The sequence below is a fragment of the Sinocyclocheilus rhinocerous genome, unplaced genomic scaffold (assembly GCF_001515625.1).
Source record: "Sinocyclocheilus rhinocerous isolate Xijiao unplaced genomic scaffold, SAMN03320098_v1.1 scaffold2542, whole genome shotgun sequence".
Lineage (NCBI taxonomy): Eukaryota > Metazoa > Chordata > Actinopteri > Cypriniformes > Cyprinidae > Sinocyclocheilus > Sinocyclocheilus rhinocerous.
The window spans coordinates 377409-398804 of record NW_015633236.1 but is presented as its reverse complement, the minus strand read 5'-3'; the positions used below and the strand labels follow the sequence as shown (position 1 = coordinate 398804).

At 37.4% G+C, this 21396-nt stretch overlaps 1 protein-coding gene across 2 annotated transcripts; it reads right to left on the bottom strand.

Annotated features, from left to right (window-relative positions):
* Window positions 1-223: 223 nt before the first annotated feature.
* Window positions 224-13353, bottom strand: LOC107743985 (protein RD3-like). Of its 2 annotated transcripts, XM_016557447.1 has the most exons (5): window positions 13120-13353; window positions 12945-12958; window positions 10667-11897; window positions 9413-9685; window positions 224-1028 (listed from the first exon to the last, which is right to left on the bottom strand). In XM_016557447.1, exons 3-5 carry the CDS (start codon window positions 10702-10704, stop codon window positions 662-664), a joined length of 678 nt encoding a protein of 225 aa, XP_016412933.1. In that variant the 5' UTR covers window positions 10705-11897; window positions 12945-12958; window positions 13120-13353; the 3' UTR covers window positions 224-661. The 2 variants fall into 2 exon arrangements, with proteins under 2 accessions (XP_016412933.1, XP_016412934.1); XM_016557448.1 differs by lacking the exons at window positions 10667-11897; window positions 12945-12958.
* Window positions 13354-21396: the final 8043 nt, after the last annotated feature.

Sequence of the window (21396 nt, the reverse complement as noted above, 5' to 3'; positions counted from 1 at the left end):
TTTTTTTTTTTTTTGAAGAATGAATATGCACTTGGCAAAAATTCGTCAAGTTTCAAATTTTTATAAAGCAATATAAAAGCATAAAAAGTAGTCTGACTATAAATAGACACAATTTAAATAATAATAATAATAATAATAATACATTTATATAATTATAAACTATTTATTTTAAATAATTGTTGATTTTTTTTTAATTGAAAAAAAAAAAAATCAACTCCCCCCATCTTATTGATTGATTACGAAAAGATTATGGCTCATCTTTCAAATGTTAACATCACATACATTATCATGTTAGTCACTTTTAATCAGTCTAATTTACTTAAACATGAGAACAGGACTTGATTTTTCAATGCAAGTGTAGATCTGTGTGTAGATCTGAGACACATTTTGTGTCAGGAATTTGCAAACAGGAAAGACATAGAAAATGGTTGCATGGACTTTTCTCATGAGGAAACAATTATTTAAGAGGTGGCGATTTCATATGAATTTGTAGGATGTGATTTGTATGTAAATGTATGATTTTTAGTAAATTCAAAAAGCTTTAAGATAAGGTCCACCCCTAAACCTAACAATCAGCCAGATGCAAGGAGATCATACAAAAACATAAATGAGAAAAGAGATTACAAATTCAGAACATGTTGAACTTCTACAATTAAGTGTCTCACAATGTGGGGCTGTAGGACTCATAAGCAAAAGGATGGCAAAAGGGCAGACTCCAATCTCTGTGGATGGAATAAGGGCAGGCAGCACGCAAATGTTTATCCACATAACTAGAAATAGTAGGAATTTCCTCCCTGTGCTTCCCTGACTCCTCTGATAAAGAACTAGACGCATTTCCAACAATGCGATTTCTGTCATTACTCTCTGTAGGTGGACTGGGAGCAGAAAGAATTGTTGATGGAGCTGAAGGGGCTGGACGTGTCTGCATGCCGTCTTCCTGTCTCCTCAGAAAGTCTCGAAGAACTTGCTTGAAGACACCCACCAGTTCCCAGGGAGGGATGTCATTGTGGGCCAAAAGATCATGGAGCCTTGATGGAGCACAATAAAAAAAAAATTTGTAAAATATTAAAGTAATATTACAGGAGCACAGTTGTGCTGATATTTAGATCAACTGCATAATTGCGAGTTAGTGCTGCTTTTGAACAGAGCCCTGCATGACATAAAAAATAAAAAGATATGGCCACAGATTAAGAATTTGCTCCCTTATCTTATTAATTTGTTTTAGTTAAAGCATGGCCAAAATTTAACTAAATTAAAACAAGGGAACTAGTACAGTGTGGTCACTATTGACCTAAAATGAGAGAATGAATTAGTAAAATGTGGCATTCTTAGTCTGTGTCCATAATATTAAATTTTTTCCACATATTGCATGCAGTGCTCCATAATTTTATACAGCAGTTTAATAAGTGGTTAATATTGAGTAACTTCAATTTTAGACCGTTTTGTCTATTTTTGCTCTGTAAAAAAAATAGTTCCAAATCAACCATTGCAATCATCTCTGAGCAACACTATTGATTTTTCTTCCCTGAATGAATTAAGGTGCTTGAACGAATTGGTTGAGTGAATAGTTCAATAACTAACTCATAAAGACAGTCACTTCAGAGACAGGATTTTGGTAGCCCATTTCGTTTCTAAATAAATCAAATCCTTTCCAGTAAAAGGAATCAAATTACTCAGTCATAACGTTAAGGCTTGTGCACACCGGGACGAATATCATGCGCAATTATCGCCGACGTTTAACGCCTCGTGACTAAATAAAGTGCCCCAATAGGCGTGTTCGACTTCATGCAGCGCTGCGCAGAACGATCGGCGAGAGCAGCCGCTTGCATTCGGGGGCGGAATTGAAAGCGGAGACGTCAAGTCGGACATTTTCTGATCCAGGTAGTGACGCGCTCAGGGTGTTTGCATACTCTATCACAGATTAAGTGAATAACATGCAATGTGTGTCAAATACACAGCAGTTTCAGAAACGTTTTCATGAGCAACAGAAACACTTTTTATATACTGGTTGATACAGCGCCATCTGTTTAAGAATAAAGTTCAACAAACATGTACTTTTTTAAAATACCAATAAAGTGGGGGTATACATATGCTTTTATCAGTGTTTTTTGATAAACATGACTCAATATAACATTGCTACTACAGTAAAAAAAGCTTTTACCGTTCTAAAAACACAGATTTGTGAGCAGTATTGGAATTGAAGATGTTAGAAACACGTCATTGTCGTCATGTGGTGAATCTGGCCAATCGTGAAACAGCTGTGTCGTCATCAGCGTTCCTGCAGTCGCTCTGAAAAAAACTGCGCCAGCCAAGTCAGCCGGTGTTCTTTGCTACCTCCCATTAAAATAGATGGTAGCATAATTCGATAGCGAAAAGTGCTACCTATCAGATTTAGCTTCCAGCATGACATTAATAAAGTGGGAGGCTTTAACAACATGTACACCTACGCCAACCCTAAACCTACCCTTACAGTAGGATAAATACAGTGTTGGTAGCATAATCTGATTGGTAGCATTATTTGTCAGAACACCTGGCTGCTCTCGAAAAGCTATCTCGATACTTTGATGCCACACGTGACAGTGACGTAGCGTCGGCGCCGGTTCAAGTCGGACAATTTCTAACAGGCATGCACTGCTTCAAGTCAGCCGCCGATCAGTCTGCGCAGCGCCGCATGTAGTCGAACGCACCTATTGTAAGGGTGCACACCGACGCGCAAAACGCAAGGCATAAAAGCATAATAAAAACGCCCGGGGTTCTTTTTTTTTGGTTTGACACGCCGCGTTAAAACCTGGCCGACCAAAGAGATTGGCACTTTTGTTCACGTGCCTTGAGCTGCTGAAGTTACAGTAAATCAGGGGCAAGTTCAAGCTCAAACCGGTGCGCAACATTTTGCTACGGTTTCCGGTTTGAACGACATGTTTCCTGGAAATGGTGTGCAGGGTTTGAGATACGTTTTCTCTTGTTTGGTGGGTGTGTCAAAAATGTCAGCCCGATCAGCAGCAACAGGTGTATAAACAGGTGTATAAAAGGTGTATTAAAGAGACAGCTAGCACAATGTAATTAACATCAAAATAAATTCACAAGAGCAAGTATATTGTTTGCACATGTTTATTTACATTAAAGGCAAAATAACTGAAATAAGAGCACAAGTATAGATCTGGAACTTCTGTCGGTCTAAATATCATTTAGTAATTGCAATGTCTTCTGGTCCATATCCTTAGGAAGGTGTGCTAGACACCGATTAATGTAACATAAAAATACTATACATTTATATATTTTGCTATTGTATTGTGGCGTGACACTTTCATAAACTTTCCTATATTCCTCTGATTATATAAAGGTAAATATTACAATAACATGGCACAACAACCGTGATCAGCAATAATGATAAGCCTAATACTCACAATAAAAATAATAAGGCCATATAGATCATAACACCGTCTCGGAGGTAAGAAGTGGATTATCCTTCACCTGAAATGTTTGTCTTTTCATCCTGAAATGCGAGGCAAATGTTGGATCACAATAATTAGGAACCACAGTTTCCACAAATCCCTTCACTCGATTGGGATGTTCCCTTTTATTCTGGACATTTCATCATGCTCCGAAAATTCTAAAAAAAGAACAAAGAATGGACTTCTCAGCTGCCATAGTTGCAACTCTTGCTTCATCAGAACAGTGTGATCAACGCACCACCGTTTCAGTTTAAAAAAACGTTTTGCACTGTTTTTGTCGGGGCTGAACGCAGCCCGGGTTTTTCGAGTCGTTCGTTCATCACGTGACAGCCCCATAAGCTTAACCTATGCAGTTAATTTGTTTTAGTTAAAGCATGGCCAAAATTTCACTAAATTAAAACAAGGGAACTAGTACAGTGTGGTCACTATTGACCTAAAATGAGAGAATGAATTAGTAAAATGTGGCATTCTTAGTCTGTGTCCATAATATTAAATTTTTTCCACATATTGCATGCAGTGCTCCATAATTTTATACAGCAGTTTAATAAGTGGTTAATATTGAGTAACTTCAATTTTAGACCGTTTTGTCTATTTTTGCTCTGTAAAAAAAATAGTTCCAAATCAACCATTGCAATCATCTCTGAGCAACACTATTGATTTTTCTTCCCTGAATGAATTAAGGTGCTTGAACGAATTGGTTGAGTGAATAGTTCAATAACTAACTCATAAAGACAGTCACTTCAGAGACAGGATTTTGGTAGCCCATTTCGTTTCTAAATAAATCAAATCCTTTCCAGTAAAAGGAATCAAATTACTCAGTCATAACGTTAAGGCTTGTGCACACCGGGACGAATATCATGCGCAATTATCGCCGACGTTTAACGCCTCGTGACTAAATAAAGTGCCCCAATAGGCGTGTTCGACTTCATGCAGCGCTGCGCAGAACGATCGGCGAGAGCAGCCGCTTGCATTCGGGGGCGGAATTGAAAGCGGAGACGTCAAGTCGGACATTTTCTGATCCAGGTAGTGACGCGCTCAGGGTGTTTGCATACTCTATCACAGATTAAGTGAATAACATGCAATGTGTGTCAAATACACAGCAGTTTCAGAAACGTTTTCATGAGCAACAGAAACACTTTTTATATACTGGTTGATACAGCGCCATCTGTTTAAGAATAAAGTTCAACAAACATGTACTTTTTTAAAATACCAATAAAGTGGGGGTATACATATGCTTTTATCAGTGTTTTTTGATAAACATGACTCAATATAACATTGCTACTACAGTAAAAAAGCTTTTACCGTTCTAAAAACACAGATTTGTGAGCAGTATTGGAATTGAAGATGTTAGAAACACGTCATTGTCGTCATGTGGTGAATCTGGCCAATCGTGAAACAGCTGTGTCGTCATCAGCGTTCCTGCAGTCGCTCTGAAAAAAACTGCGCCAGCCAAGTCAGCCGGTGTTCTTTGCTACCTCCCATTAAAATAGATGGTAGCATAATTCGATAGCGAAAAGTGCTACCTATCAGATTTAGCTTCCAGCATGATATTAATAAAGTGGGAGGCTTTAACAACATGTACACCTACCCCAACCCTAAACCTACCCTTACAGTAGGATAAATACAGTGTTGGTAGCATAATCTGATTGGTAGCATTATTTGTCAGAACACCTGGCTGCTCTCGAAAAGCTATCTCGATACTTTGATGCCACACGTGACAGTGACGTAGCGTCGGCGCCGGTTCAAGTCGGACAATTTCTAACAGGCATGCACTGCTTCAAGTCAGCCGCCGATCAGTCTGCGCAGCGCCGCATGTAGTCGAACGCACCTATTGTAAGGGTGCACACCGACGCGCAAAACGCAAGGCATAAAAGCATAATAAAAACGCCCGGGGTTCTTTTTTTTTGGTTTGACACGCCGCGTTAAAACCTGGCCGACCAAAGAGATTGGCACTTTTGTTCACGTGCCTTGAGCTGCTGAAGTTACAGTAAATCAGGGGCAAGTTCAAGCTCAAACCGGTGCGCAACATTTTGCTACGGTTTCCGGTTTGAACGACATGTTTCCTGGAAATGGTGTGCAGGGTTTGAGATACGTTTTCTCTTGTTTGGTGGGTGTGTCAAAAATGTCAGCCCGATCAGCAGCAACAGGTGTATAAACAGGTGTATAAAAGGTGTATTAAAGAGACAGCTAGCACAATGTAATTAACATCAAACTGAAATAATAAGAGCAGAAGTATAGATCTGGAACTTCTTTAAGTCTGTCTAAATATCATTTAGTAATTGCAATGTCTTCTGGTCCATATCCTTAGGAAGGTGTGCTAGACACCGATTAATGTAACATAAAAATACTATACATTTATATATTTTGCTATTGTATTGTGGCGTGACACTTTCATAAACTTTCCTATATTCCTCTGATTATATAAAGGTAAATATTACAATAACATGGCACAACAACCGTGATCAGCAATAATGATAAGCCTAATACTCACAATAAAAATAATAAGGCCATATAGATCATAACACCGTCTCGGAGGTAAGAGGTGGATTATCCTTCACCTGAAATGTTTGTCTTTTCATCCTGAAATGAGAGGCAAATGTTGGATCACAATAATTAGGAACCACAGTTTCCACAAATCCCTTCACTCGATTGGGATGTTCCCTTTTATTCTGGACATTTCATCATGCTCCGAAAATTCTAAAAAAAGAACAAAGAATGGACTTCTCAGCTGCCATAGTTGCAACTCTTGCTTCATCAGAACAGTGTGATCAACGCACCACCGTTTCAGTTTAAAAAATGTTTTGCACCGTTTTGTCGGGGCTGAACGCAGCCCAGGACTTGGTGGTGCTTAGGGTTGGGTATCGTTTGAATTTTATCGATTCCGATTCCCAGTTTCGATTCCAATGTGATTAAATAATGATATCAAAGCTTTATCCTGCGTCTCTTTTTTGCAAACCATTTATTGGAGCTGAATACCATGGGGGGAAAAAAAGCTACATAAAAACTGGACTCTTTAAGAGCCGTTTGTGTGCAAAATAGAACTGCATGATTCTAGATAAATGTAGTTCCCCCCAATGGAAGTTCTCTCATGATTCTGAAAAAGAAAAAAAACAACAAAAAAAACAACAAAAACAAACATTAGACAACTAAACAATCACGTGTAATTTATGAATTAATGATTGACTCACTCAAGATGTAGCCTACTTGTTTCATTACTAGATGAATCAGCGTTCTTGAACGAATCTCTTGTATGATTCAAAGACAAATACATTTTAACAGCCCCTTTTCGCCACCTACTGGCGTAGCAATGTAATTGATAAATCTTCCTTTGAAGTGTCAAATTACTTACAAAAGGTGATTTACTCTATTTTAATCGCTACCGTACACTTCAGAGTTTATATCTGAACTATAAACTTTATCCCAGTACTTCTGTGATTTGAATGTTTGTAACTGAAATAATGATACGGTGTGGCTGAAAAGACTGTGAAGCGGTTTCATTCATGACAGATGACAGCTGCTCTCTTTAGGTCAACGGCAGCGCGAACGCAGATTTAAAGGGGTCCTTATGCTTTTTCAACTTTAGTTAGTCTGTAATGTTGCTGTTTGTTTTTTTGTGTAATCCTTTTTTTTCTCTTTTTGTTATATGTATTTGTATGTAATTTCTTGACAATGTTCTTATGTTTTTGAGCATTAAAAAAAAAAAAAAAAAAAAAATCTGCAAAGTTACAAAGTTCAAAGTCCACTTAAATAGGAGATATTTTAATTAACAAATCACTTTTCAAAAACTACAACGAACAACTCGTTTGGACTACAACGCATATTTTCCAGGATTTGTGATATCACAAATATCGACGAATGGGACGAGACCTGGTTGAGTTGCACTAGAGAAGGCAACAAGTGTTATCATTATGTCGGAGACACGCTAGCTTTCCCAAGGCCAGGAACTATTCGAGCGGTTCATGCCAGACTGGGGAGAGAGGTGTTGTAATGTAAAATGTGTGAAAAATGTGTTTTTTTGCGAACAACCTAGTATGAGAGCCTGTTCTAGTATACCCCCAAAACAAAATCAAGACTTTGTAAGAGAGCATAATAGGACCCCTTTAAATGTTCAAATCACACTGGTGTGATCGTACGCTGCACGGACGGACGAACCTAGTGATCACAACATTGATCGCTCAGGTCAAAGATTGAGGAATGAAACGGACGAATCACTGTAATCTAGGAATAGAATCACGTTGGTGTTTGAATCATGTTCGTGATCTTTAACGATCTATTAAATTAAAGTGCTTTGTCATGTTGGTGGCGACACCTCTCTTGCAACATGTTTAGCAATCACAGATATTATACTTAGCTTTTTTTGGCTTCTGATCGTAAATGTAGTCAAACTTTGGAGTGCTTAGATTAGCGATCAAGGTCCTGGCAGATCGTTAGGTCCGGTCCTCACAGATGGAAAAAATAAAAATAAAAATAAAAATAAAAATAAGCGCATAGGAATCGGTAGGTGGAATCGAAAAATTTAATTTGACAACAAGTATCCGATTCCTGACCTTAAAGGGTTAGTTCACCCAAAAATGGAAATTAGCCTGTGTTTTACTCACCCTCAAAGCATCCTGGGTGCATGTGATTTTTCATTTTATTTCACGTCTTCTGAACGGTTGACAACTAACTTACCCCCATTGAAAGGCTTTGAGGGGCCAGGACAATTTTTAATATAACTCAGATTGGATTCGTCTGAAAGAAGAAAGTCACATACACCTAGGATGCTTTGAGGGTGAGTAAAACACAGGCTAATTTTCATTTTTGGGTGAACTAACCCTTTTAGTATCCGATTCTGGAATGTGAATCGATTTTTGATTCCCAACCCTAGTGGTGCTCAAGCACAAGACGGTCTTGCAGAGCACACATTGATACCTAATGACAAAGAGGAAGTAGACGAAGAAGATGCATCGAGGCAAGATGAATGTAGAGCTGCTGGTCTCATTGGTGTCTGAACACAAAGAGCTTTATGACAAACGCTACAGCGACTACAAAAATCTTGATAAGAGGGAGTTATGGAGAAGAATTGCAGATCAAATAGGATTCGATGTGTACCGGGGTATTTCTGTTTTTCATTAAGCACCATCTAATATCAGGGAGTGAATTTGCACGTTCACTCGGCTCATCACCAGTGAAAATCGCTTGGGTATGAACACAAAGACGCGTCGAAAAACGCTGGCGATAAGCGCGTACGATAATCGTCCAGGTGTGCACGAGGCTTTAAAGTCACTTGTCGCCACCTATTGGCATAATCATGCAATGTGCACAGTATCACAGAAAAATCCCCACATCTGTCTGGAACACATAAAATCTGAGTTTTTTTGTCATATTGTAATGTACTTAAAGGGCTAGTTCAGCTCAAAATGAATGTTCTATCATTTCACGAGTTCACACTTACATATAATTAGCTGAAGTATAGTAATGCGTATTTGGCGTGCGGTCCAGGGAAGGGCTCCGAGCTCGGGAATGGCCCGAACCCAGAGTACCCCCCCGTATAAGTGTAGTTAGAACTTGAAGTGAGGAGATGGGGCAGTGGAGGGATGCTGATAAACCGTCGATGGATATAGGCAAGTCTGCTGTATTTATACCTCTTGGTGTTGATTAACTTGAGTGCGCTCCTCTTGTGTTAATTAGGCCAAGTATCTGACATGCTCCTCCTGAACTTTAATAAAACATTTAAAAATGAATATTGTCATTATTTACTCCCCCTTATGTTTTTAAACCAAATAGAATGTTAAATTTTTAATTTTTTAAAATAGTGAATGGCAGTCATTAAAGGAGATAGCTATATATTGGTTTGGATTTTTATATTGTATATGTGATTTAAAAAAAAATAAAAAAATAAAAAAAAAGGATTTAAAGACCATTTGAAGAATGTATAGAAATTGAAGCAAGCAATGCAAAAGTAAGAGATCTTGTTTTACCTGGAAAGTACAATGGCAGTGTGTGAGTGTAGGAGGCGGTCACAGAGGCGCTCTAGCTGGCGGTGTTCAGAGGCAGGTATAAGGGCAAGCAGGCTTGGGTATGCTGGGGGGTGACAGTATCCCAGAATGCCATGGGAAATGCCGTACTGGAACTCCTCCTCTTGAACCTGAAGTACTCTTTGCTCCAGCTGCCAAAGCATCTCACGTAGCAACATCCGACCTGGGCCTCCACATCCATTTGTGTGGGGCCAACCTACGAAAGGCATGGCTGGACTGCAGTGTAGGGGGCAATAAGAAAGCGTGTTGGTTTAACAAGTGGATAAAACACTGTATACCGAAGTGAATTTCTTCTTTACTATCATCCTTTGTAAATGAACTGTAACGGTTCATAAAGAGCTTGATCTTCAGTAGACAGTCTTTCACACTGCATCACATCAAGCTGCGTAGTCCATCCTGAACTGGCAGTCAGGTTAATTCAGCAACACACACTTCCCCCTATTCAAGCTAATGCAGGACAGTTTTATTTTATTTTTATTTGTCAACCAACACAGCTCTGAATATGATGGGTAATTATGCAAGTAAGCAGTGACAAACAATCATGTTGAGAAAGCCTCAGAGAGCACTTCTGTTTGAAAAGCCATGCTAAAAACCAAGCCATCCTATTTGACGGTTAGGCATAAAATGCACTTCACATCAATTTAGCATATTATTACCAAGCACTTGACATTGCAGGCAAATTTCAAACCATGCCATGCTGAAAATAAATAAATAAACAAACTAAGCTGCTGGTTGCGTTTTGGAAAATGGTTTCAAGCTGGTAAGGCTAGAAAAAAAAAAGTAGGTTAGCCGACTGACCAGTCATCTTGTTCCAAAAACAAGCTTAACCAAGCTGGTTTGACCAACTGTAGATGGTTTGTTGGTGGTCCAAGATGGTCTGCCTAGATAATGACCAGCTAATCACCATCTCGGCCAACAACCAGATTTAACCAGTTAAAATGTTTCAAAACATTAGACCCAAATTAAACGAGAAAAGTTCAAATGGACAGAGATAATGGTGCTTTGAGAAAGACTTAAGATTGAATGGAGAGGTACAGAAGAGAACAAAAATCCAGGCAAATTGAAAATAGAAACAGGAGGAGACAGAAAGGTGACTGATGGTGCAGAATTTAAAGGAAATGATTCACCACAATGGATATGGGTAAAGTTTGGTAACAGAGGTGAATACAGTAAAAATACAAAAAAGGAAATTTTTACCTTGTGGGTCTTAGAGGTCCATGATGCTTTGACTCCATCTGGTACCACCAAATTGCATTAGGTTATGCAAATAAAATATGTAAATGAAGCGAGACTGTCAGATATAGAATGAAAGGATACAGAAAGCAACAAAGTGACTATTCTGGTAGAAGATAGTAAGAGAAACTAAGTGTTTGAACAAGAAGAATGACAATCAAGCTGAATCAGAGGAAAAGCAAAGAAAGAAAGAAAGAAGAGAGTGTTTGCCAGTGACACGCAACAATGTGCGGATGACTGCGATGGGCAAAGTTGAAATGAAGAATGTGAAATTCTCCCCTGTCCACCGCAAACTGCCTTCTGTCTCTCTGCTCTGATAACCCAGCCCACTCTGACTCGCATGCCCTCAAACATGCATTAACACACAAACACACACGGACCATTTCAGCTCATATAACAGAAATAACACTCAACACAAACACTGACAGATATGGTTTGAAGTATGCATGCTGCTTTCCATCTTTCAATGCACTGTCACGCATCCTACAGTCTTATATTCAGCTTGAATTTCATGCCTCAAAACTTGCCTAGGGTAAATCAGTCTGGGGTTCTTGTTTTCCACAGTTAAATGCTTAATGCAGTGTGGCAGTCGGAGTAAAATTATCTGAAAAAATGTAATGTGACCCAGTGCCAAGGGGAAATGTCAGAATACAAGGGAACAAAATGAGAGTTCCTGGTCTGCTCAACAATGTGACACATAGATGAATAAGCTTGTATTCTTGGGTGGAAGATAACGATTCTCACATCATGGATTCATCGAATTAATACATATGTATTCAGTCTGAGAAGGTAATTGTAAAATAAATCACGGTTTATGGTCTTAGAGATCCTTTGTATCTACTAAAAACAAAGTTGTGTGTCTCTTGCACTTCACATTTGACTGGAATAGCCTACATGATTGTATAGGATTTCTTTGCAACAATTTATCCAGCACCATGAAAATCTTAAGACAAATTAAATATACATATTAACCAGCACTCTATTAACTATATTTGGTACAGCCATGGTATGTTCATGTTTATGTGGATTAAAAGTGATTGTGCTCATAAGCGTTTGTCACAGATTGCAGTTGGTGTCCATATGGAGGCCTCTGGGAAGGCTGCAGGCTGGATGGTCTTCTGAGATTCATAATCTCAGCCTCGCACCTGGTTCTGGGTCAGGTCAGGGTAAAGCACCAGACTGCTGGCCATGCCACCTGCCCGATGAACATGCCATAAGCCAAAAACACATCTAGATTACATATGTAATACTAAAGTAGTGCAAACTGAAAAATAGAAAAAACCATAAGCAACATTGTTGGCAGCATGTATAAGCACAGCCATTGTAACTTTTGCACATTTAAATAGAATATCAAAAGTGCTTTGAAAATGCATATGAGAAATTATTCCAGTGTTTTCCAGTATAAAATAATATATCAAGGATGTAACGATGCACCCTGAGCCGGTTGAAAATTGATACAAATGACAATTGAAATCGGTTGAGATTTTAAACGAATTGCGATACAACTGTGGGTAAGGGTTCATATGAATATATCTCTGAAGGGAATTGAAGGTCTTAATTTAGATAGCATTTTCTTTTAATCTTGACCCTGTATAATGCATATTAATGTGGAATTCATACGCGCTGCTTTCTTTACAGCAGCAACTAAGGAAAAGTGAATTTGCGTTCTCATTCAGCCGGTCTGCTGTTTTTGTTTCATGCAGATGCTTTATGTAGTATAGTTTCACAAAACTAAAGTAAATTTTTTTCTCAATTGTTCAAATTTTGAAAAATCTAATTTAGATTAAAAGCTGTACATACTGCATGTATGCAGCATCTTTGTTTGGATTGTGATTTAAATAGTGGTTGCCTCTAATCTAATCTCTCCAAGCGCTTAGTTTGTTGAGATTTCTTTTATTTATTTGATTTGGGGTTTGTTTTGAAATTTCAATTTTAGTTTTGTTATTTGAAAATTCAATTTCACAAAGAAATGTGCAGCATTTTGTCCAAGCACCAATAAAACGACACCTTTTCATTTATGTTTGGCTTTCGTTTCATTTGACCAACTGTTAGAGAGGCAAACTGAACTTTCAGAGAATGTCTTCACACAATTGAAAGCACTAATAAAATTATTCATTTAATTTGTTTAAACCCTTTTTAAAAAAAAAAAAAAAAAAAAAAAACTGAAAAAAAGCAGTATTGTGGATTCTATCGTATCATGAGTTGAATGAATTGTTAGTCATCCATCCAGCTCTACACATACCTTGTTTATTTATTCTTGCGGGGAATATGGAAGAAAAACATAAACATCACAATCACAACAACAATAACAATAACAATAAATGCATGTATGCATGTATGGCAGCTATAATTATGTAATTTAATTAATTAAAAAATATATGTATTTTAAATTGATTAATTATATATGTCACACTTACTGTCGATGAACACGCACAAAGATGACGATAAACAGTCTTTAATAAATCCACATATGGGTAATTCTAAGCAAGGGTATGGCTACTGACACCCATAACATTAGCGTTTAAGACCCAACCAACTCAAACTGAACAGACAGGAACTTAAATACACAGACCTTTATAATTAACAAGACACACCTGAACAAAATGACGAAATCAAATCAATAACCATGACAACTAACGAGATGGGGAAGACAGCGCAAACAGGAAGTCCAGAAAGTGTGATAGTGTGACAATATATAATTTATTTGTTTATTTAAATTTTTCTAGGGGAATATAGCAGAGAAAACGGTCCCTAAAACACTTTATTGAGGTCTTCCTACATTTCTAATTGTGTTGCCTGTTATACTTCATTTCCCATTCCTAAGATGTGTGCATGTGTACATATGTGTGAGTTGCAATGCAATTTGTATCTCTTCCACACAGCCCGAGTATGAAAAGGTAGACCATGTCGGCAAAACATTTCACATCAGATCATTGTCCAGTTATTCCTCTACTGCAGACTCAGACCTTAAGACATGACATCACCTGATGTCCAATTATTTCTGTCTACTGTGTCATGTTGTATTATTTTCAAGGAGTGTAGGACTCACAGTCTTTCTTCAGTTCACTTTGCTCCTCAGTCTAGCAACAAAACACTTGAGCAGAGTCTTGGAATAGCTGGGAACTTGCTGTACAGGAACTTTCAAACACAAAACTAATTCCAGACATATTTGCGGCACTTTTTGAACAATTCCCATCTTTAATTATGAGCTGTGTATCTTCCTTTTGTATAAAAGGAGAAAGAAATTCGCTGGAAATGGCACAGGGCCTTTCACTGCCCTCTCTAAAAACCCTCTGTACCCAGAGGAGATTCAGGCCGTCACTGCAGTCAGTCTCAAGTCGTCAGACGGAGTGAATGTAGCAGCCCTGTCACACATACCCACACAGAACGAGGCTAATTGTGAGTGTCAGTCTGTGTTTTGAGGTGGGTGATGTCATTGCCACTTGGCAGGGCGCCTGTTCAGGGACAGTGATGATTTGGGACGTGGCTGGTGTGTGCACACATCAATACACCAGAGGGCAGTGTTCATGCTTACATAAAGAGGGGGTTTATATTCTTTTTAATATTTTATGAAATTTTCTTTACTTCATAATTTGCAAGCATTATTGCAGCAAAAACACCTCAAACATGCATCTATAAACCACAATATAACATAAATATTAATTATAACTATTTAACGTGTGAACGATAGCTAATTGTTTGACACTGAAGACTGGAGTAATGACTACTGAAAATTCAGCTTTGCCTCACAGGAGTAAATCACATTTTAAAATCTATTCAAATGGAAAACAGCTATTGAAATCGTTGTACAACATTACTGTTTTTACTGTATTTTCAATCAAATAAATGCAGCCTCTGTGAGCATAAGAGAATTCCTTCTAAGCCATTAAAATCTTACTGACGCCAAACCTTTGAATGGTAGTGTAGGCTACTCGTTGCTCTTTTGTACACTCAACCGTCTTGCTAAAAGGCAGCGAGTCTCTTCTTTCATCGCAATTTAATCAGTTTAGACAGTGATGGAGTTTTGTTTAAGCTGTCATCCACCAAACACAAGCTGGATGTGATCGCTGATTCCACTCATCACGATAACTGTATCATCAAAACTTCTTTCTGTCACTGCCGTAATAGTGTCACTCTGCCCTGCATCTGTCTCTCTCTCAGCATCAGTGATGCCGCAACTCATTAGACCATGCTTAGATGCTGTAACTGAGTCATTCCTCTTATGCAGTACCTTTTGAACTCAATGACATAAAAAATATGCTGCACTCTAAGAAAAAAAAAGGTACAAAAGCTGTCACTGCAGTCGTACCTTTTCAAAAGGTACACCTGTGTACCTCAAGGGTACGTACTGGCACCTTAAAGGTACATATTAGTACTGAAAGTGTACATATTAGTACACTCTTTTGAAAAGGTACCGCCCCAGTGACAGCTTTTGTACCTTTATTTCTGAGAGTGTGTGGTCAGACACTTAAAATGGAATAATTATAGCTTGACTTTCACAAACTGCTTATTGTGGGGTTGGGAGAAAGGGTGTCTTGCAAGTTTACATTATTTTATCAAACAGACTGATTGTTTTACAGTGAGACAATACCAATTAATGCCACAAAATATCACAGAATGAATTAAATCCATTGCTAATGCTTACTAATGTTTATGCTCTTGTTTTCCCTCCAAAATGATGTCATTTCCTGAAGGATGCAATTATGAAAGACCTGGCTTTTGTTAGTTGATTGGGATATTAGGTAAAAGTTGAATGGATATCGAAAACATGAAATTATGTCTTATTGAAACATTTAGATCAGAGAAAGGACACATTATATAATATTTTTCAGCGAACTATAATTTCTTCTTTCTCGATAACAGGATCTAAACTCACTTCTACTGGTCTTCTAAAGTGCTTTAGATGTTACAAGATGTTTAGGGCTCTGCATTTCTGCAAGGCATAAGATTAAAAAAAGTTAGTAAAGGTTAGTACTGTGCTTCACCAGCTCCACTGGCTCCTAATCATCACACATACTACAAATTCTAATTACTATTTTAAAACCCTGTAAAGCCTGACATATGAAATAATAGTCAGGGAAGAAATTGAATCTTTAAATAAAATGTTTTACAAAGTTGAATTTTTGAATATCATATTTGATAAATCAGTCTTTTATGGCCCATATAGTATGATATAGTGAGAATATGGAGCTCACAGAGAAGGGAAAAAAACACCAACATTTTATTCAGAGGCCTAAACTAAGCAAATTATATTTAAATGCTTTGTTGATTTTTATCAAAGCTTTGCCGTTTTAATTGTGGAACACAAAACATATAATGCAATGCAATACAATGATGATTGAGAGATGTATAAAGGTTCCTCAAAAATATTCTCATTTTAACATGATTAAAAAAAAAATGTATGGATAATCAAGTAAACCTGCTTCGGTCCAGTAAATGTTCATCTTGAAATATTACTAACAATATAAAAGATATTCTTGTGTTTACTTTACACAAATCACTAAAGACTGCACAGCAGAAAGACACGTCAACTACAACCTGAAGATGTTTTTAGAATGAAACTAAAAGGCCTTTTACTTGCTAAAAAACAGAAACTATCAGAAAGCATGTAGTACATTGTGTACAACAGGTTTTTCAGCAAAGTTTCGTTCGGCCTTAGACATTTGTGTATCAAATATGATAAGGCTTTATAGGGGTAAGCCTATAGATGGTCGACATCCAGCTGATTTATTGTATTCTTAAGCGTTTTGAGATCTTTTGGTTTGTTAAAGGCACAGAAGAAACCAAATCTATTCTTATTGCTATTGGAATGGGCAGTGGTCTGTTAGACAGAGAGAGCCAGAGGGAGTGTATGTGTATGTGTGTGTGTGTGTGTGTGTGTGTGTGTGTCTGTGTGTGTGTGTGTGTGTGTCTGTGTGTGTGTGTGAGTGAGGGAGACAGAGTGAATCCATTAGGCCTGTCTGACTGACTGACAGCTGCATGTCCTCAGGTAAACAGAGAGGTAAGAGTGTGCATTTAAGAGTTTTATCTCTGACATCTCCGCTGGCTCTTTTATGCCCGACATTCTTCAAAAGTCTATTTCACTTCAAAGTTTTTTGAACAGCACTTTATTTCTACCTTTCTCTAGCCGTTTCTGTTCAAAAATAGTTCTGAACCTAATTAAAAACTAACCAACCAACCAACCAACCAACCAAAATATAGTTTTTGCTCTCATTATGTGGTATTGACACAGTCATCTGTGAGGGTTTTCAAAGATACAGACGCATGTTAAATACTGTACTCTGACTCTGCTAGATTTTAAAATAGTTTTGGGCACTGTTGGCTTTTTCACCCTGTCTTGAGGTGTATTTGACAAGGAGACATTGGTCAGTCATGTTGGGCTTTTGGTAGTTTGTGTTTGTGAGGGTACAATTGACCTTTGAGTGAGTTCCCGACATACAGACAGGCACCTCAAGGCCATCTTGCTGAACGTCACTGAGTGTGAGCAAGGTGAGAGAAAGGTCTTGAGATTTTAGAGACATGGAAATAAAATAAACATGAATAATTTATTTATTCATTTACTTATAGAGTAGAGTAGCTCCAAAGGCCACATGGAATTTCACCTTTTATTTGTCGACTTGACATTTGGTTAATTATTTGAAAGCATGTTGTTGAATGTATTATAAAAATAAACCTTTTCACCAAACTGTATTTTGACAATATAATAGAAGATGTTAATTAAAGCAATTTAACATGGATAAAGGATAATTGATTGATATACACTACCATTCAACAGTTTGGGGTCAGTTTTTTTATTAATACTTTGATTCAGCTTAGTAATGTTTCTTGAGCAGAAAATCATCACGTTAGAATGATTTCTGAAGGATCATGTGACACTGAAGAGTGGAGCAATGGCTGTTGAAAATTTAGATTCGCCATTTCAGGAATAAATTACATTTTCAAATGCATTAAAATAGAAAAAAGTTATTTTCAATTGCAATTACTACTGTGTTTTTGATCAAATAAATGCAGTCTTGGTGAACATAAGAGAATTACAAATAAATTAAAAATATATTTCAGTACTTCAATTTGTCAATTTGACATCTGGTCAACTCTCAGAAAGCATGTTGAATGTATTGTGAGAAATAGGCCATTTTGAAATGATTTAGAAATGAATGCCAAACCACATTTTGATTTTTCATTATTAACAAATAAATATTATTTTCACATATTTGGCAGCAGAGGGCACCCCTTGCTCAGATGAGCCTTTACACTTCTCAATTGTGTGCATCTATAGGACCTTTAACGTCTTGTGGCTTCAATGTTTCTCAAATGAATGAGCTATAGGCCCATTTGTGGCAGCACTGAGTTGGAGGTCATAAATGCCTCCTGACATGATTTTACTAGTACTGATAAGATCCATGTTTCACATCAAAGAGTGCTGTAGTCTACTAATGTGGGACAGGACTGCTGTTTGTCTCCAAGAGCTCAGATGAGAAGACAACCCCTTGACTGCTTACTGACTGAATGCATGTTAAAGTAGGCTAGTTTGCCCAGAAATTACAGCAGCACTGCAAAATGAACTTTTCTGGTTTTTCAGGTATTGTCAGTGGCAAATTCTACCAGAGACTACAACTACAATCAATATCTAAATATTCTTAAATAAATAGGCTAGACATTTACTTGAAAAGAAAAATGGCGTGACATAGGCTATAGGAAGTCTTGTTTTCTGACAGGCTATGTAGGCTATTCAAAATGTAGGCTATACAAATTAAGTGAGCTCTTGCATAAAGCAACTGTTTTTAAGATTTTTACCTTCAAATATTAGTTTCAAAGTCATTCTGATGATACACTGACTTCTAATAATGTTTCTGTTTGTTTCCAACGCTCGAACGAAATTCCACGAAAAAGGCAGATTGTTTTACGACAATGCATGTGGACAGCTATCCTCGGTAATTACGACAGGACTTGTAAAAGACAGGAAAAAAAAATCCAACCTTAATAAACTTGTTCTAAAAAAATAAGACTTTTTTTTTCTTTCCCAATAGACTTTTCTTTTCTTTTTTTCCATTCATGAACCAGCCTAATTTTGATAAATGTCTGAGAAAACAAGATTTAATATCTTATGTCATCTTGCTTGTCAGTTAAAAGCCTCTTGATTTTATAATAGATGTAGCCTACTGTAAACAAGACAAAAATGCTAATTAAGAAAATCACTTTTTGCAGAATAATGATCTTGTAGATATGCAATGAAACAACTTAATTTTCAGTCTGACTTCATAAAACTAGTGTATAGGCACTGAAATGTATGATTAGAGAAACATATTAACTAATCACTAACGTTATCTGATGACATGTCAACCGTTAAGAGGTTTTTATCAAATCTGAACAGTTTACAAACAAAGAATAATAATAATTGCCTGTTTTGATGATCACAACTCATTCACTTCCAGCACTTCGGATGCTGAGCACCGCACCCACTGTCAGCAAATGTCCTATTGTCCCTTCACAATGGTCCTACCCCACCCTCCGTCCCGTTCTTTTATAATAGATGTAGCCTACTGTAAACAAGACAAAAATGCTAATTAAGAAAATCACTTTTTGCAGAATAATGATCTTGTAGATATGCAATGAAACAACTTAATTTTCAGTCTGACTTCATAAAACTAGTGTATAGGCACTGAAATGTATGATTAGAGAAACATATTAACTAATCACTAACGTTATCTGATGACATGTCAACCGTTAAGAGGTTTTTATCAAATCTGAACAGTTTACAAACAAAGAATAATAATAATTGCCTGTTTTGGTGATCACAACTCATTCACTTCCAGCACTTCGGATGCTGAGCACCGCACCCACTGTCAGCAAATGTCCTATTGTCCCTTCACAATGGTCCTACCCCACCCTCCGTCCCGTTCCGCCTGTATTTTGGAGTGCGACACTGCCTCTCTCCTCTCTGAGGCGCAGTTCTCTGTCTCACCAGCAGAGGACGAGGCACGCTAAAGGCCTCATCGTCATCTATACTCCATAAGCTCAGCTGTTATTGTTCAGTCTCCAGAGTAATACAAAAGTTTATTTTTAATTGTAAAAATGCTGAATTTTTTTTGTTAGGGTTAGCTTAGGCTACTGTATTTATAACTAGCTTGTAAAAACAACAGAAGTCTATGCAGTGTCTCCAGTTATATACCCAAGCAAACGTGTGTGTTTTGCAAGCGGTTGAGCGGAAACAGTGCTGTTGTCCAAGTCCGTCCCACCTGTTCCTGGGGCGAAGATGCTGCATTTGGACAATAGACAGGTACACTGGGCACACCCAACAGTGCCCGCTGACAGACGGGCAGCGTCCTAATTTAAGAGATTCATTATTCATATGTAACACAAACATCACTGACAGGTACATTTGCACTTCTTGAAGCCACAGTAATGCTTTCCCCCACTTCATTATATTGCGTTAGGCTATATATTCTGCTCTACATCTTTCCCAGTAAAATGTTTAAGTCGTCATCCTATTTTAACTGCTGGTTATTTTATTTTAGCGTGAAAACTAAAACCTCTCTCTCTCTCTATAAACTTTAACAGTACTGCAGTACTGTAGTACAGGCAGGTTTCTTGAAGCATCTTGGAGACGTTGGCACAGTTCTTCTGGATTGAGTCTGTCTCAGTTTGTTCTGTTTCTTCATGTCATTCCAGACAGACTGCATGATGATCAGATCAGATCTCTGTGTGGAGCACTGGCTGTTGTCAGACTCCTTGTGCAAACAAAAATCTCACTAGATTATTACAATAAATGGCAAAATGAATGCTTGGAAAATAAACTGATATTTCCTACTGACATACTACAGCAAAGATATAAATAACTGACTTACAACCATTTTTAGCTGGTGAAAATACTAGTGAAAATACCACTGTATATATGGAATAATTTCACACTAAATAAAGGCAAAGCTAAAAGCTAAAGCTAAATTTAAGTTTGATAATTTGCAATTTAGGTCTAAATTATGACTTTCAAATATATTCAATGGTATTTTAAGCTTAGAAATTAGAGAAAAATGTCAGAGTATTTGTATCAGTAGTTGTATCGATAATATAGATTCTGGCCTGATAGCACTTAGTAAAAAGATGCAATTAAATATTATTTATAAATGCACAGTCATATCATCATTGGTTACGACAATATTCAAAGATGAAAGATGAGCCATAAAGAAGTACATTTAAGAACATTTATTTTCGCATTCAGTATTGAGTACATCTTAAGTGCAAATAGTTAAGAGTCAATGGCTAAAAGAATGAACAACACTTAACATAGTACACATATTGACAGATTCTAGCCGGCAATCACTCACTGAAGCTTCCTTCTCCTCCCTCTCTTTTGTTTTGTATCATTTAAAAAAAAAAGATCAATGACAACACCTAAAAACATGAATCTCTGTAGCGGAGTCCTACGAAAAAGAAACATACTGTAATGCTACGAGTGAGCTGACCATATCTAATCAGAACATTGCTAAATAGTTGCGTTTGTGCCCAGATATCATGAACCTCAGCAGATCCATGCGTCTAGCTGACAATGACGGTTATGTTAATTATGTTCACAGATATAATGATGGAAGAGGAAAAGCCCCACCCAACGCCCAAGACACAAAAAAAAGCTTTTTTTCCCCCCAAGGATAGAGTGTCACTGGAGAACAATAAAGCTGGAGAGATCCTTCACGAAAAAA

What these genes read in the sequence shown, in the direction of transcription:
- LOC107743985 (XM_016557447.1), bottom strand. Translation starts at nt 10,704, where the DNA reads ATGGAGTCAAAGCATCATGGACCTCTAAGACCCACAAG. An exon ending in GGACCTCTAAGACCCACAAG is followed by an intron (nt 9,686 to 10,666) that starts GTAAAAATTTCC and finishes CCTACACTGCAG; the next exon opens with TCCAGCCATGCCTTTCGTAG. An exon ending in ACTGCCATTGTACTTTCCAG is followed by an intron (nt 1,029 to 9,412) that starts GTAAAACAAGAT and finishes TGCTCCATCAAG; the next exon opens with GCTCCATGATCTTTTGGCCC.